Source organism: Mesoplodon bidens, assembly GCF_964165515.1.
Source record: "Mesoplodon bidens genome assembly, chromosome: 1".
In the NCBI taxonomy this organism is placed as follows: Eukaryota; Metazoa; Chordata; class Mammalia; order Artiodactyla; family Ziphiidae; genus Mesoplodon; species Mesoplodon bidens.
In genome coordinates this window covers 32,575,290-32,592,766 of record NC_138176.1, presented here as the reverse complement: position 1 = coordinate 32,592,766, position 17,477 = coordinate 32,575,290, and the positions used below count along the sequence as shown (strand labels likewise).

Sequence of the window (17,477 nt, the reverse complement as noted above, 5' to 3'; positions counted from 1 at the left end):
CGCCCCAGTCCTTGGGAGCCCTCTCGGCCTCGGGCACCCGCCCTCATTCGCTTTGAGAACGCTCCCGCGGCCGCCACCCTGTGCGCGCCGCAAACCAGGGGCCGGGACGTCCCAGTCGGAGTGTTATTTAAGCAGCCCCTCTGGGACATTGTTTCCCCGGGAAGCTCGAGGGATCTCGGGGGGGGGGGGGGAGGGGAGGGGAGACCCGCCCCACACACGGCTGAGCTGGCTTGCCCACCACCTCATTTGCATTTCAAAGACAAACTTCTGCCGGACATCCCCGGCGGCGGCGGCGGCGGCGGCGGCGGCACCTACCGGCTTTGCACGGGTCATGGTAATGCTCCAGCTGCTGCTCCGCGCTCTCCTCGCCTTCCAGCACCGAGTAGTCCCAGGTGGCGTCCGAGCGCTCCCCGAGCCCCCAGGCGTCGCGGGGCAGCGGCAGCAGCAGTAGCAGGAGAGGCAGCAGCAATGGCACAAGGGCCCCAAGCGCAGTCACCCGGGGCATGACTGCGAGGGGCCGGCGAAGACCGAGGGAGTTGGGAGCACCGAAATCTGGGCCCTAGCGGGGGACGGTGTACAGGGTCGGCTCGGCGGCGACCCGGGAGAGGCGATTACGCGCGGCTGCCCGGCATGGTTCGGGTGTGGAACCAGCAGAGCGCGGTCCGCGTCGGCGCGCCCAGGCAGCAGCAGCCGCTCGGAGCTACTTGCCCGGCGGCCGAGGCTGAGGCGGCTGCGACCGTGGCGGTGGCGGCGGTGGTTGGAGCAGTGGCCGCTCCGCCCCTCTCCACCCGGGCTGGACCGCACAGACCTCGCTAGGGGCCCCGGGCAGCCAATCACTCGGGCGCCCGAGGCGAGGCCCCTCCTCTTCCCGGCACCTCCGCAACTTCGGAGGAAGGGGAGCGAGGTGAACAGGCTGAAGGCAAGGACCCTGGGCCAGCCGCGCTGCCCTAGAGCCGAGGGAGCCCTTCTCCGGGCGCCACCGCGCCTCCGGCCCCCCAAAACGCTGCTCCGAAGATCAGGGCTGGACTTCCCGCCTTGTTGTATTCTGAAAACTCACTTTGCAACTCCCCGATGCACACGTGAGTGAAGGCAGGCGGCAGTGGTTAGAGCTCTGAGCTCAGGGCCAGGAACCCGATGCGAGCGATCCCTGATACCAAATCACTATGTGCTTTTCGGACAATCGTTTCTCTGTAGGGATGAAGCGAATCTTCTCTCTGGTTGCTTTCGGAGCAGAAAATAAATAAATAAATAAATCGAGGATTACGCTCCTCTCAGCTTTCTCAAACTTCCTTCGTCCAGCCGTGAAGGGCGCTTGCTTGCAGCGCCCACCTAGCCTAACGCGTGGCTGGTGACTTGAGTGGCTTAGGGAAGGATGATTTAAAATGACGGACTTCCCCTCTTTGTGACCCCATCCTTTAGTAAAACAGTGTAAGATGCTTCAAATAGGCAAAAAGATTGACAAACAGCTGTACGTGCTATTTGTGTTAAACTACAGACATGTTTTATTAAATAAGCCACTCACCATTAACTTGATGGAATAAAAAGGACCAATTTCTTTAGTCTGGTTAATTTTGTGCCAATTAAAAACATATGCCCAAATAATTTAAGAGAATAATCAAGAGCTATTTGAAACGCCCTCCTACGTTGTACCTTAAATGTAAAAATTGTCAGAACTGAGCCATTTCGATTTAGAGACATAAAAAGTACTATTACAGAGAGTTTTCAAAGACCTTTCTATGCAAGCAAAATTGCCCCAGTCATGAAGTAAAACACACCAATGTGTAGAGATTTTCAGCATCACTCCCAGTAGAATCTTTTTTCACTTAAACTGCAAGCAGAAAAAGTGGACTGAGCTTTCCTTTTAGATTTCTATATGGTTTCACAGCCACTAATGACAAAAGAGCTGACAGGCAGCCCCGAGCTGGGCTTTACACAGGATTCCGAATTTCTTGCATTATGATCATCTGTCTTCTCATCTAGTAAGTAGGGTAACAAGTCCTTCAAACCAGTAAAGACTTAAAAGTTAACCACTGGAAAGGGGCTACTGGATATTTTGTCTGGGCCCTCAGAAATGCAAGTTGACCCTGCTTCATGCTAAGTCTTCATCAAATGGGCACATACAGGATGGAGCCAGATTGGGCAAGAACTGACAGGAAGAAGTAATCTGGGGTGGGTGTGTGGGTGGAATGGATGTCACCAAATGGCAGGGAAGGCCAGGTGGCCATTAAATAGGTGTGGGAAGGGGTTGAACATCATTTCTGCCTGAACACTAGGAGTCAAACCCAACGCCATAGGTCTCTGCATTCAACCCAGTGAAGATCACCACCTGTCAGTAGAGAAGTCCACAAAGTCAACAGCTCAAAAGCCTAACAAACTTCGGTGACACTTCCAGGTCTCCAGATGGCACTAGGCAAACAGCCAACTGGCCTCCTCATTAGCAGGGAATTCCTCCGGAAAATAGACATTACAGGCAACCTCTTGGGCAAACACTGAGGTTGTGAACTTTTATTGCCTCTAATCCCCACCTCATGCGTAGCTGCCAGGCTTCTCACCAACACTCTTTGCCCAAATATTTTGAAGACAGTCATGCTCTGGGATGAACAAATGGCAGTTTTATGTCAGAAGCCCTGTTTAAATGCTATTTTAAATGCTATCAAACAAATCAACAAACTATTTGAGTCATAGTACAGAAAAGTTAGGAACAATTGAAAGGGATGGTTAATATTTTTTTCTCAGTTCTATGGTTTCTGATTTCACTAACTTTTGTATTTTAAACTTTAATCAGGATTCAAATAACTTTTAAAATGTATTCTTTTAAATCCCACGAAAAGACTATAGATAGATTTAGAATAAAAGGCTTTGTGATCTAAAGCCACTCAACTCAGTTCCATTAACACATTCATAATTGTTTGTGGGTTTCCTCCCCCATAGCTCATGGTCCTGTGGAAACCTGAAAGTCATTACAAGCTTCCCCCCCTTTAGTCAGATGTCCTCCACTCAACTCGTTCCAGCTCTACCCCTCTGCCCCGAGTGACACGGCTCTCTTGCAGCAGCTCTCAAATGCCTCCACGCCTACCAAGTTGTATCCTCCTTACCTACTCCACAGAGGCCACTTACCCTTCCTTGTGCCTTTCCAGGTTACTATACACCATCTTCTCCAAGGCAGGGAGCAGAACCTCCAGGGTAAAGCGGGCACTCTCATTTGCTGGTTCATTTCTTAGTTTACATTAACTGACCACTGAGAAGGTACTTTGAGTTTTGTTTTGTTTTGTCTTGCGGTACGCGGGCCTCTCACTGTTGCGGCCTTTCCCGTTGCGGAGCACAGGCTCTGGACGCGCAGGCTCAGCGGCCATGGCTCACGGGCCCAGCCGCTCCGTGGCATGTGGGATCTTCCCGGACCGGGGCACGAACCCGCGTCCCCTGCATCGACAGGCGGACTCTCAACCACTGCGCCACCAGGGAAGCCCGGTACTTTGAGTTTTAAAAATATTTAATACTGTTACAATTTTTAGCAGCTGTTGAAAACCTTCTGTGGCTCTCTGAAACCTCTACCCAAGCCCGTGAGGGTGGCACATCAGGTCCTCCATCCACCACCAGGTCGTCCTTCCACATGGATTCCAGCCTTGGCTCTTGCCACCTCCGTCTCTCCACTCCTGTTGCATTAAACACCTTGCAGTCATCCTAACAGGGCCTTGCTGCTTCACACCTCCATGTCTTTGCCAGGGACAACTTCATAACCACACAGCCTGCATCTTCATGCCACCATTACTGCAGCTACCACACCTATGACACTTACCTATTTATGTCTATCCTACCCTTCTGGGTCTCTAGCCTGCAGCGGACCTGTCTGACCAACTCCAACTTGGAACGCGCCTTCCACGTCTTACTCTCTAGACCCTCTCTTCCCTTCAGTGACCTCCAAGGTTAAGTCCCATAATCTTAGTGGCTTAGATTGAGCCACTAAGAACTGCAACATTGGCCAGTTTAAATGACTGACATCAAGTTCTCCCTACAACCATGTCCTCCATTTTTTAAATTTGAAACCCCTATCACTTTAAGCATGCAACTTTGCAAATAACTTTAAAAACGTTTGTAGACTACATTACCACCTTGACTCCATGTGTCCCAATGCAAGATTATTCCCTCCCCCTTTTCTAATGTTAAACTGTAAATTAGGTATTTAATAAAAGTTCTCACTTTGAAATCCAGAAGGTGGTTGTATAGCAGATTCCTTTATACTCCTAGTTTTCCAATCAGACAAAAAAAGTGTTCACTAAAGAGATCAAAAGTAACTCAAATTTGCACCAATATAACTATTTGGCTAACAGGAATTGCCAAGTATAAAATGTGTCAACTGAGTTTGGTAATAAAATCAAGGGGAGAAAAGAACCAAGGAGGTTGACAGTAATTTAAATAACTAGTTAAAAACCGAAGATGAAAAAAAATTACAAATAGACCTGGAGAAACTAACCACTAATTTTGATGTAGTACAATAAAAATAATCCCTTCCGTTGGTATAGAACACTCATTTCTGATATGATCTCTATGACAATATTTCCAATATTATCTATTCCATAGGCTGGAGAGGTGATACCCCCATTTTACAGTTACACCAGTCAAGACAATAGGACCCTAATTTTGATTACTTCTGGGCTAAAAATAAGAAACTCTTTAGCTGCTCTAGTTTCTTACCTATAAAATGTAGCTGTCTACCCTATCAGCTTCACAGGATACTTGTGAGAAAACATATGTGAAACTGTTGTGAAACAGTAATAAGTACTAGACAAATGCAATGCATTACCAATCAGGAGAATGACAGGCATAGGGGTAGTGGGGTTTGAATGCAGGAGTCAGAGTTTGTATATAAAGAAAGTCAAAGGAATGATAATAAAAGAGAAAAATCATTTCTTAAAAAGACAAACCTTGTTCATTGTACCATTCTTTCCATTTTCTGTACTTTTTTTTTTTTTTTTCAAAATATAAAGCTGGGGGGAAAAACCAAATCCCAAATTTTAAATCCTTTGTTTCAGGGGTCAGCCCACTATGGCCCACTGGCTGTTTTTGTTTTATTGGAACACAGCCATGCTCATTAGTTGATGTACTTTCTCCCATGGCTGTTGTGCTACAATGGTAGAGCAGTTGTTACGGAGACTGTACGACTCTCAAAGCCTCAAATATTTCCTATTGGGCTCTTTACAGAAAGTTTGCTGACCCCTGCTTTATTTAATTGTGGAAAGCTATTAGTAATCTCTTCATATGCGTGCCAATAATAATGGGTTATCCCTTATGCTTGGTTCACCTGTTTCAAAAAGGAAAGAAATAAAGCATCCAAGGGAAGAACATTTGACTTTTTATTACTTTTTAAAAATCCAACTTCAGTTAGATTAACAGATGAGATTAGAACTTCAAATGTGATACATTATACTGCACTGGATTTCTATTACTAAAAAGCCAGTTGGAATATGGCCTACACAAATCACGGGTGGGTACAAAAATGGAAGCAATCATTGAGCATTAACTGTTTCCTTTCAACTCTGTCACCGATTGTCTGTACTCTGTGGGGATTTATAGATTCATGTTTGACACAGTTGAAAATCCCAAGTGGGACTGCTTTTCCAAAGATACTTTGTTGTCCTTCAAATAGAATGCCATGTTATTTCTTCCTTGCCTAAGCTCTTACTTGTAATGTTTATAACTTTCAAATGACCTAAACTGATGAATTACAGTTAACACACAGAATGCTGCTTTATCAGTCAATTATTAGCAAGACTCGTTCACCAGTACTTCAAGGTAAACATTCTTCACAAGTTTATTTCCATCTCCTAATACAGTGAAACAAGAACTTATAACTTTAAGTGAAACTTAAAACTTTACTTTTGTCTTTGCACAATTCTGCCTACTGTTCCAAAGAGAATGTCAAATTAGATGGCTTTTAGAAAATGCTCATAGGAGAGAACGAGAGTTATTCCTCATAATGAATTTAAATTTTATAAAATTTCTGCAGCTATACGTCAACTTTCTGAACTACCCTACCTCTAAATCTAGTCTATTTCTATACACACTTCCAATCTTTATAAATTTTCACTTCTCTGATCTCCTTAACATCTCGATTGCTAAAATATAGCTTCATAAGTAAGCAATTTTTATGAAGATATAAAACATTAATACTTGTGTTCTCATATGTCACTACTCCTATTTATTACGTGTTCCAATAAATCAACAGAATGAAGCACTAAGACACGCTGAAATCTAAACTTAAAACCCAGATGGAACTGCAGTGTATAGGTTACAAATAGGCTTTTCTTTCCCAGAATTCATATACAGAAGCCCTTCGGTATATAGCTTTTCCTGAACAAATGATATTAATACTTTTTTTCTTTTTTACATTTGTAAAAATTCAGGAAATCTTAAAATAATATTTATTTGCAAGACATTTGGCATAAGGTGATCAATAAACATTTAGGAAACAAAAGCTTTATCGAAATGAATACAATTTGTGGATAAACCCTGAATAAAGTGGCTTTTGGAAGAACTGGAATTTGCAGCAGCCGCCTTTAGAAAGAGGGCCATCCACTCGCAATGGAAAACACTCAAGCATACCGTTCACTAGGTTCAGAAATCACCACAATATAATGAATTCTAAGGGCGTGGGGCTCAATTTATGGGCGAACTCAGCACAATCTAGGAGCCCAACATGATATACTAAAGAATGCTTTACCACCCTTCCAGCTATTACACTTCCACCTTATCCTACTCTTGTACTAGGATATATGTATTAACAATGTCACTTATTAATGTACCTAAATTTCAGGAGAAGCGTGCTTACGGATACAAATCCCCAGTTTTTGAGAGTGTTCAAAGCATCAGCTGATAAGTTGAGCAAATGTTAACAAATGAAAGACAACTAGCATTTATGGAGTGGAAAAACCCTACCCTTTAATTAACTTAAATAACATATTTTACCATTCTACAACTGAGAGCTAGGGAGCTAAACTATTTGTGGATTACATCTTCTTCAAGAGACACACACACACACCCAGCCCCTCTAGGAAGCCATAAACCAAAACCAATTTTTTAAAGGACTTTTCAAGGTGACGTATACTCATTTTAATGGAGCTCTTAATGTATTTGGAAATTAGAAAATTATTTTTCAGTGAAGATTCCAAAGGACTTTAAGTACAGATCAATTTAGTAAAAGAATTGGTGTACCTGAAAGCAGCTAAGCCACTCATTCTTTTAAAACCCTACACCTTACTTGCAAGATTCATGAGAAACAAATTTCATTTTATTAAGACAGAAGCTTGCCACCCAATTTACAATCTATCAGACTCTATGTTCTTATAAGTACTTTACAAGTAGTTTAAAAGTTACATAATATAAACCATCAAGTACTGACTTTTAGTTCCTTTTCTTATAAGATCTTAAAGGCAGGTGTGAGAAGAAAGAGAAAATGGAGGAACCAGTAGATTACACTTAATATTTTGGTTTGAAGAAGAGGATTTCCCTACAGCTTTTGATAAAATTTCTGTTTGTTCATGTCAGCCATACTTAAGTAGTAAGAAATCAAATTTTTCACCCTTTATAGTCCTTACATGCTACATTTTAGGATGCAGTCTCTTAATTTATAGAAACATATTTTGTAATGAAAACACCTTACGTAACTCTGAATGGCATGAGTTTCACATTAAGGTTTAAATTACAGCTGTTTCGAGTCTTTCTAAAAATACCAATATACAGTATTGTTTTAGGTGGTCATTTGCATAGCAAACTATTAAACTAGAAACTCAATGGTTCTAGGAAAACTTCACATTATGGATCGTTCCAGAAAGATGTATTCAAAATTAAAATTACTTCTCTTAGAAAACTATAACCTTTATTTGCTCATCCCCTAGTAAACTAACCAGTTTTACCCATCCCCACTTTACATGGTACACCAACCTGAACAGATTTTGTGCCACAATTTCATTCAAAGGGCTTCTCATTCACTTTGTGACTGTACTGGATAATCTAGATGTAAGCAAGTTTGGGGATTTTAAAGTAATTGTCCTCTGTATTAGAAAAGCATGGTTTATAGTATAGTAAAAAATCTGCATTCAGTAACTGCCTTTTGAAAAGATATCTTCAAATTGCAAACACATGTATTTTCACAAAACAATTTGGTCAGGAAGTTTTATTTTAACATTCTAAAGCAGTAATGCTTTAGATGTTACTTAAGTGCCCCAGACAGGATTAACAAAATTAAATGTTTCTAAATTACAAATTTAGCTCCTGTAGGAGTCTCAGGAAAAAAACAAAGAAAACAATCCCCCTTCCCAAAAGAAGTATTAACACACACATTTTGAAGAAACCCCAATGTTTCATGCAGTGGTAGGCAAGATGTAAAAAGCCACCCAAATTCACACATTTCTACACCAATCATATCAGAAAAAAGTACTCCATAGTCAATCTGTACATCCAAATGCATGTGGGAATCTACACCTACGTTACATTATTTAATGTTATATACATTTATTACCCACCCCCCTTGTTTTTAATAATTTCTTATGTAAAACCTTCATTCAAACCCAAAAAAGATAGATGTAAGACTAACTTGGGGGGAGGGGGCAGATAATCACTTTAGACATTCAGTTAAAATGTAGTTTATCTAAATCACAAAATGTTTAATAAAAACAAATATCTCCTCCATTTAATACTTTGCTTTCTAACTGTACAATAAATTGCATTGTAGAGAGTACACCTCTATCTTCAGACTGTATCTTCTTTGGGTGGAATTAAGATGTAATTGGATAGTTTTAAGATAAATAAATGGGAAGTTGGTCCAACTAAGATGACAGCAGATATATTACACGCAGGATTTAATATTTTTAAATTCTCTCTGTAAAAAAAAAAAAAAAAAAAAGGATGCAGTTGAATTGGGAAAAAAAAAAAAAGGCAGGTCAAAAAAGAACCCAGGTTCAATATATAAAAATGTCCCACAATAAGTTGACGATGGCAGTAAAAATAAGAGAAAAAAATTAATCTTTCTGGAACATTATTTTTCAATAACATAGAAACACTAGTGCCAGGAAGATTTCTACTCATGTAATTTTAGCATCCAAGTTTCCCTCTATTTATTTTATTGGAACAAATGCTTTAAATAAACTATTTGTCCTCTTCACTGAAGAGAGCTGGTCTATTTCATCTTTAATGAGCTAGTTTTTGGGAAGATTAGCCATGTACTGTAGTAATGCCTACTGAATAAAATCCAAGCATTTGCTGTGAACAGTTGGAGAAAGCAGTCAGTTAAGAACCTAGGATCAATGAAAATAGATGTTACTTTAAGCCATCCACGAAAGAGAGACCCACAAAGTACCCAGTGTTAAAGCCCAAATCTCTTCTTGCGCTTTTTTTTGCTGTGCAAGTTCCACCCCTGTGAAAGAGAAATTGATCCAAAGTTCCAGGTTTTCTTGGGTCTTTAGTCAATTTTCACATTAGTATAGATTTTTCGGACAAAGGCACTTGTTCCCATGTAACCAATTGCTCCTGTAAAGATAAAATAAGATGTTTTGAAACAAATACATACAGAGCAGTATCCATCATTTACAAACAAACACTAAATGCTCTCTGCTCTGGAAAGTTATTCTTTTTCCAAGATAACATCTTTTGTTAGTATTCTCTCTTATTAAAATAGTGTCATTTGTTCTGCAAATCACCTGTTACTGTAATACACCAAGTTTGACCTGATGTAATATTTTTATAATTAAATATCAATTAATGCATGAAATTATGAACTATATGAATTAAAATAATCTCTTATAAAGAATAATTTCAGAATGACAAAAATTTGTTAAATGAAAAAAACATGTTTTTTTAAAATTTAAGCATAGATTATTCTAGGTCATTAAAACAATATTAACATGTTCCCCAAACCACATGATACCTTATGGATAATTCAGTAAGAAGTGAATGGGGATTCTCTCAGGGAAGGACTGAGAACCACGACCCAGTGCCATTTGAAGCTCTAGAGAGGAGGCTTCTTTTTTTATGTTTAAATTGTAGAGGCTATGTGATTGGTAGAAAGGCAGGCATTTGAGGGCATGCATGAGAGAGACAGGTAAGCAGATCACGAGTTTCTGAATAATTAGCTTCAAATGGGACCCAAAACACCAGAGAGCACGGGTGTTTTTGTCTGTTTTGTTAAATTAAGTTTCTGCCTCCTGGGCCTAAAAAAGTACTTGGCACATGATAAGATACTCAATAAGTATTTGTTGAATGAATGAATTAACTGTATAGTTCTTTACAGCAAGTAGTAAGGGATCTTTAAAACAAGACAGTTGGTCATTCATATCATAGAGAAGATTCTCCACTGGATTTAGGAATTTACCATCTAAGCCCATTATTCAAAGTCTAAAAGTAAATCTTCCATGAGTTAATGATACACACATATACACCTAACTATCCACCTATGAACTAACTTTTATTTGCCCAACTGGTGTATGCAAGGAAAAAATAAGTCTCTTCTGCCTTTACGTATGTAAACTGTACCTCAAAGGAACCAAACGGCTGATAAAAGGAAGTTTCTACTTAGAGAAGTATCCCAGCTAATAAATATAAAAGGAACAACAGAACGAGAATATTATAACCACTAATGATTTATTTGAGCTAGGCAATAATTATCAGTGGCTGCTAACCTCACAGAGACAACCAGACATTAAGTGCCTCCTTATGAAAGTTCACAAACCACCTGCTAAGTATTCTTGGACAAGTATTAATATTCTTGAGTATGACCAAGTCTGTAGATCTAACTACCACTTTACAGAAAATATGGGGGGAAGAAGTACATAGAGAAGCATTAAATAACACCTTAGGGATATAATCAGCAAAATCCAGAGTGTGAAAAACTCTACAGGAATTAAAACCAACCAACCAAAACACAAGTTTCTTAAATAATTGCAAGGGAAAAGAGAGCAAACTGGATCTTGATGCAAACAAACTGTATTAAAAGAGAAATGAGGATGTGTGGGATAAATCTGAATACTAAGTGAATATTTGAGCATATTAATAAATTATACTTATATATTGAATATATACTGAAATAATATTATATATTATGTTATATAACTGCATTCTTCCATATTATAGTTATATAATAATTATAATATAGTACATAAACATTGCACATTTTATATATATACACATATATATACATACATACACACACACACACTGAAATATTTACAGTTGAAATAACATGAGGTCCAAGATTCATGTCAGAAAAAAAGTGGGGTAAGGTGGGACTATAAACCCACCCAAACAAAGCAAACCTATTTTTGCAATGAATAGACATTTATTTTTTAATATGAAATAATTATACTATACTTGAAAATAGTGATAATTCACTTTGAAATAATTATATACAAGTCCTTACAAGGTAAGAGAAAACACCATTCAATTTTATAAAAATAAACCTGAATTCTTATTAAAATATCTATAAAATTTTAAGGAGAATCAAAAATTTAACTGGCATAATACAACACTAGTCCAATAACCAAATCCAGTTTTCCAGACTTACAAAACATTGCTCCCTTTTGAGCAGAGATATGCTTAAAAGCAAAACAGTGTCAACCTAGAGTATCATTTTTCCTAATCTTATGAGTATCTCAAGAATAAGCTTATAAAAATATGGCTTTATAAAAGGAAGATACTGAATATGCGCTCTAGAAAAGTAAATGTCTTGGGAATAATACACTTTTAAACTTAATTTCCTTTAAAACTAAAATGCTATGCTCAAAATATAAAGTCTACAACAATATCTAATTATTTCCCACCTTAACATAATTATTTTTCCTACATTAAAAAAAATCAACAAATATTTTCATTTCAATTACTGACTGAAAAAGCATTTTAGCAACATAACCTGATGCATATGTATAATTTTTGTATTATGATGACATTTTAATCATTTCCACTGTGAAATGTTTCCCTTCCCACCAAAACACAAATTAACACTGAAGGCATATAAACCCTTTAAAGAATAAATGTTGGGACATTGCCAGAACAGCAGGGAACTGGAAATGTGCCAAGACTGTTAGGCAGTAAGATGAAATTTCAACAGGAAATGCGTTCAAAAACTTCAGCTAAATTAATTCCATTTTCTTTGTAAATGTCAAGGTATTACCTCTCCAGGGCTTCCTTAAATCATATTATAGAAAGATTCAAGAAAAAAGTAACCTTCTGCATAATCCCATGACTCCATACCTCATTGACTGTTGGGATAATCAAGAAAGATCTCAGAGGAGGAACCAAGATGGTGGAGTAGAAGGACGTGCACTCACTCCCTCTTGTGAGAACACCAGAATCACAACTAGCTGCTGGACAGTCATCGACAGGAAGACACCGGAACTCACCAAAAAAGATACCCCACATCCAAAGACAAAGGAGAAGCCACAATGAGATGGTAGGAGGGGCGCAATCACAGTAAAATCAAATCCCATAACTGCTGGGTGGGTGACTCACAGACTGGAGAACACTTATACCACAGAAGTCCACCCACCGGAGTGAAGGTTCTGAGCCCCACATCAGGCTTCCCAACCTGGGGGTCCGGTAACAGGAGGAGGAATTCCTAGAGAATCAGACTTTGAAGCCTAGTGGGATTTGACTGCAGGACTTCGACAGGACTGGGGGAAACAGAGACTCCACTCTTGGAGGGCACACACAAAGTACTGTGTGCATCGGGACCCAGGGGAAGGAGCAGTGACCCCAGGGGAGACTGAACCAGACCTACCTGCTAGTGTTGGAGGGTCTCCTGCAGAGGCAGGGGGTGGCTGTGGCTCACCATGGGGACAAGGAAACTGGCAGCAGAAGTTCTGGGAAGTGCTCCTTGGTGTGAGCCCTCCCAGAGTCTGTCATTAGCCCCACCAAAGAGCCCAGGTAGGCTCCAGTGTTGGGTTGCCTCAGGCCAAAGAACCAACAGGGAGGGAACCCAGCCCCACCCATCAAGAGTCAAGTGGACTAAAGTTTTACTGAGCTCTGCCCACCAGAGCAACAGTCAGCTCTACCCACCACCAGTCCCTCCCAACAGGAAACTTACACAAACCTCTTAGATAGCCTCATCCATCAAAGGGCAGACAGCAGAAGCAAGAAGAACTACAATCCTGCAGCCTGTGGAACAAAAACCACATTCACAGAAAGACAGACAAGATGAAAAGGCAGAGGGCTATGTACCAGATGAAGAAACAAGATAAAATGCCAGAAAAACAACTAAAGGAAGTGGAGACAGGCAACCTTCCAGAAAAAGAATTCAGAATAATGATAGTGAAGATGATCCAGGACCTTGGAAAAAGAATGGAAGCAAAGATCGAGAAGATGCAAGAAACGTTTAACAAAGACCTAGAAGAATTAAAGAACAAACAAACAGAGATGAACAATACAATAACTGAAATGAAAACTACACTAGAAGGAATCAATAGCAGAATAACTGAGGCAGGAGAACGGATAAGTGCCCTGGAAGACAGAATGGTGGGATTCACTGCTGTGGAACAGAATAAAGAAAAAAGAATGAAAACAAATGAAGACAGTCTAAGAGACCTCTGGGACAACATTAAATGCAACAACATTCGCATTATAGGGGTCCCAGAAGGAGAAGAGAGAGAGAAAGGACCCAAGAAAATATTTGAAGAGATTATAGTCGAAAACTTCCCTAACATGGGAAAGGAAATAGCCACCCAAGTCCAGGAAGCACAGAGAGTCCCAGGCAGGATAAACCCAAGGAGAAACATGCCAAGACACGTAGTAATCAAACTGACAAAAATTAAAGACAAAGGAAAATTATTGAAAGCAACAAGGGAAAAATGACAAATAACATACAAGGGAACTTCCATAAGGTTAACAGCTGATTTCCCAGCAGAAACTTTACAAGACAGAAGGGAGTAGCATGATATACTTAAAGTGATGAAAGGGAAGTAACTACAACCAAGATTACCCTACCCAGCAGGATCTCATTAAGATTCGATGGAGAAATCAAAAGCTTTACAAACAAGCAAAAGCTAAGAGAATTCAGCACCACCAAACCAGCTCTACAACAAATGCTAAAGGAACTTCTCTAAGTGGGAAACACAAGAGAAGAAAAGGACCTACAAAAACAAATCCAAAACAATTAAGAAAATGGTCACAGGAACATACATATTGATAATTACCTTAAACGTGAATGGGTTAAATGCTCCAACCAAAAGACACAGGCTTGCTGAATGGATACAAAAACAAGACCCATATATATGCTGTCTACAAGAGACCCACTTCAGACCTAGAGACACATACAGATTGAAAGTAAGGGGATGGAAAAAGATATTCCATGCAAATGGAAATCAAAAGAAAGCTGGAGTAGCAATACTCATATGAGATAAAATAGACTTTAAAATAAAGAGTGTTACAAGAGACAAGGAAGGACACTACATAATGATCAAGGGATCAATCCAAGAAGACGATATAAGAATTATAAATATATATGCACCCAACATAGGAGCACCTCAATACATACGGCAACTGCTAACAGCTCTAAAAGAGGAAATCGACATTAACACAATAATACTGGGGGACTTTAACACCTCACTTACACCAATGGACAGATCATCCAAAATGAAAATAAATAAGGAAACAGAAGCTTTAAATGACACAATAGACCAGATAGATTTAATTGATATTTATAGGACATTCCATCCAAAAACATCAGAATACACTTTCTTCTCAAGTGCACACGGAACACCCTCCAGGATAGATCACATCTTGGGTCACAAATCAAGCCTCAGTAAATTTAACAAAATTGAAATAATATCAAGCATCTTTTCTGACCACAACGCTATGCGATTAGAAATGAAATACAGGGAAAAAAATGTAAAAAACACAAACACATGGAGGCTAAACAATATGTTACTAAATAACGAAGAGATCACTGAAGAAATCAAAGAGGAAATCAAAAAATACCTAGAGACAAATGACAAGAAAACACGACGATCCAAAACCTATGGGATGCAGCAAAAGCAGTTCTAAGAGGGAAGTTTATAGCTATACAAGCCTACCTCAAGAAACAAGAAAAATCTCAAATAAACAATCTAACCTTACACCTAAAGGAACTAGAGAAAGAAGAACAAACAAAACCCAAAGTTAGAAGGAAAGAAATCATAAAGATCAGAGCAGAAATAAATGAAATAGAAACAAAGAAAACAATAGCAATGATCAATAAAACTAAAAGGTGGTTCTTTGAGAAGATAAACAAAATTGATAAACCATTAACCAGACTCATCAAGAAAAAGAGGGAGAGGACTCAAATCAGTAAAATTAGAAATGAAAAAGGAGAAGTTACAACAGACACCGCAGAAACACAAAGCATCCTAAGAGACTACTACAAGCAACTCTATGCCAATAAATTGGGCAACCTGGAAGAAATGGACAAATTCTTAGAAAGGTATAACTTTCCAAGACTGAACCAGGAAGAAATAGAAAATATGAACAGACCAATCACAAGTAATGAAATTGAAACTCTGGTTAAAAATCTTCCAACAAACAAAAGTCCAGGACCAGATAGCTTCACAGGTGAATTCTATCAAACATTTAGAGAAGAGCTAACACCCATCCTTCTCAAACTCTTCCAAAAAATTGGAGAGGAAGGAACACTCCCAAACTCATTCTAATGAGGCCACCATCACCCTGATACCAAAACCAGACAAAGATACTACAAAAAAAGAAAATTACAGACCAATATCACTGATGAATATAGATGCAAAAATCCTCAACAAGATACTAGCCAAGAGAATCCAACAACACATTAAAAGGATCATACACCATGATCAAGTGGGATTTATCCCAGGGATGCAAGGATTCTTCAATATATGCAAATCAATCAATGTGATACACCATAATAACAAATTGAAAAATAAACACCATATGATCATCTCAATAGATGCAGAAAAAGCTTTTGACAAAATTCAACACCCATTTATGATAAAAATTCTCCAGAAAGTGGGCAGAGAGGGAACCTACCTCAACATAATAAAGGCCATATACGACAAACCCACAGCAAACATCATTCTCAATGGTGAGAAACTGAAAGCATTTCCTCTAAGATCAGGAACAAGACAAGGATGTCCGCTCTCACCACTATTATCAAACACAGTTTTGGAAGTCCTAGCCACGGCAATCAGAGAAGAAAAAGAAATAAAAGGATACAAATTGGAAAAGAAGAAGTAAAACTGTCACTGTTTGCAGATGACATGATACTATACATAGAGAATCCTAAAGATGCTACCAGAAAACTACTAGAGCTAATCAATGAATTTGGTAAAGTTGCAGGATACAAAATTAATGCACAGAAATCTCTTGCATTCCTATAAACTAATGATGAAAAACCTGAAAGAGAAATTAAGGAAACACTCACATTTACCACTGCAACAAAAAGAATAAAACACCTAGGAATAAACCTACCTAGGGAGACAAAAGACCTGTATGCAAAAAACTAGAAGACACTGATGAAAGAAATTAAGGATGATACCAACAGATGGAGAGATATACCTACCATGTTCTTGGATTGGAAGAATCAATACTGTGAAAATGACTATACCACCCAAAGCAATCTACAGATTCAATGCAATCCCTATCAAATTACCCATGCATTTTTTACAGAACTAGAATAAAAAATCTTGAAATCTGTATGGAGACACAAAAGACCCCAAATAGCCAAAGCAGTCTTGAGGGAAAAAAACGGAGCTGGAGGAATCAGACTCCCTGACTTCAGACTATACTACAAAGCTACAGTCATCAAAACAATATGGTACTGGCACAAAAACAGAAACATAGATCAATGGAACAAGGTAGAAAGCCCAGAGATAAACCCACGCACCTATGGTCAACTAATCTATGACAAAGGAGGCAAGGATATAAATGGAGAAAAGACAGTCTCTTCAATAAATGGTGCTGGGAAAACTGGATAGCTACATGTAAAAGAATGAAATTAGAACACTCCCTAACACCATACACAAAAATAAACTCAAAATGTATTCAAGACCTAAATGTAGGACCGGACACTATAAAACTCTTAGAGGAAAACATAGGAAGAACACTCTTTGACATAAATCAGAGCAAGATCTTTTTTGATTCACCTCCTAGAGTAATGGAAATAAAAACAAAAATAAACAAATGGGACCTAAAGAAACTTAAAAGCTTTTGCACAGCAAAGGAAACCATAAACAAGACGAAAAGACAACCCTCAGAATGGGAGAAAATATTTGCAAACGAATCAACGGACAAAGGATTAATCTCCAAAATATATAAACAGCTCAATTAGTTCAATATTAAAGAAACAAACCACCCAATCCAAAAATGGGCAGAAGACCGAAATAGACATTTCTCCAAAAAAGACATATAGATGGCTAAGAAGCACATGAAAAGCTGCTCAACATCACTAATTATTAGAGAAATGCAAATCAAAACTACAGTGAGGTATCACC

General features: G+C 39.1%; 2 protein-coding genes across 3 annotated transcripts in view; both read right to left on the bottom strand.

Moving 5' to 3' along the window:
* Window positions 1–726, bottom strand: part of TLL2 (tolloid like 2) — a gene marked incomplete at its 3' end in the record, with an annotated part of 140,217 nt that extends 139,491 nt beyond the window's left edge. For both annotated transcript variants that reach the window (XM_081232006.1, XM_081232005.1), the window contains exon 1: window positions 316–726. In XM_081232006.1, the coding sequence (XP_081088132.1) occupies window positions 316–505 (190 nt within the window). In that variant the 5' untranslated portion in view covers window positions 506–726. The remainder of the gene's footprint in view (window positions 1–315) is intronic.
* A 4,612-nt stretch (window positions 727–5,338) lies between these two features.
* Window positions 5,339–17,477, bottom strand: part of TM9SF3 (transmembrane 9 superfamily member 3) — a 77,808-nt gene continuing 65,669 nt past the window's right edge. The window contains exon 15 of the mRNA XM_081244055.1: window positions 5,339–9,522. Coding sequence (XP_081100181.1) covers window positions 9,455–9,522 — 68 coding nt within the window. The 3' untranslated portion in view covers window positions 5,339–9,454. The remainder of the gene's footprint in view (window positions 9,523–17,477) is intronic.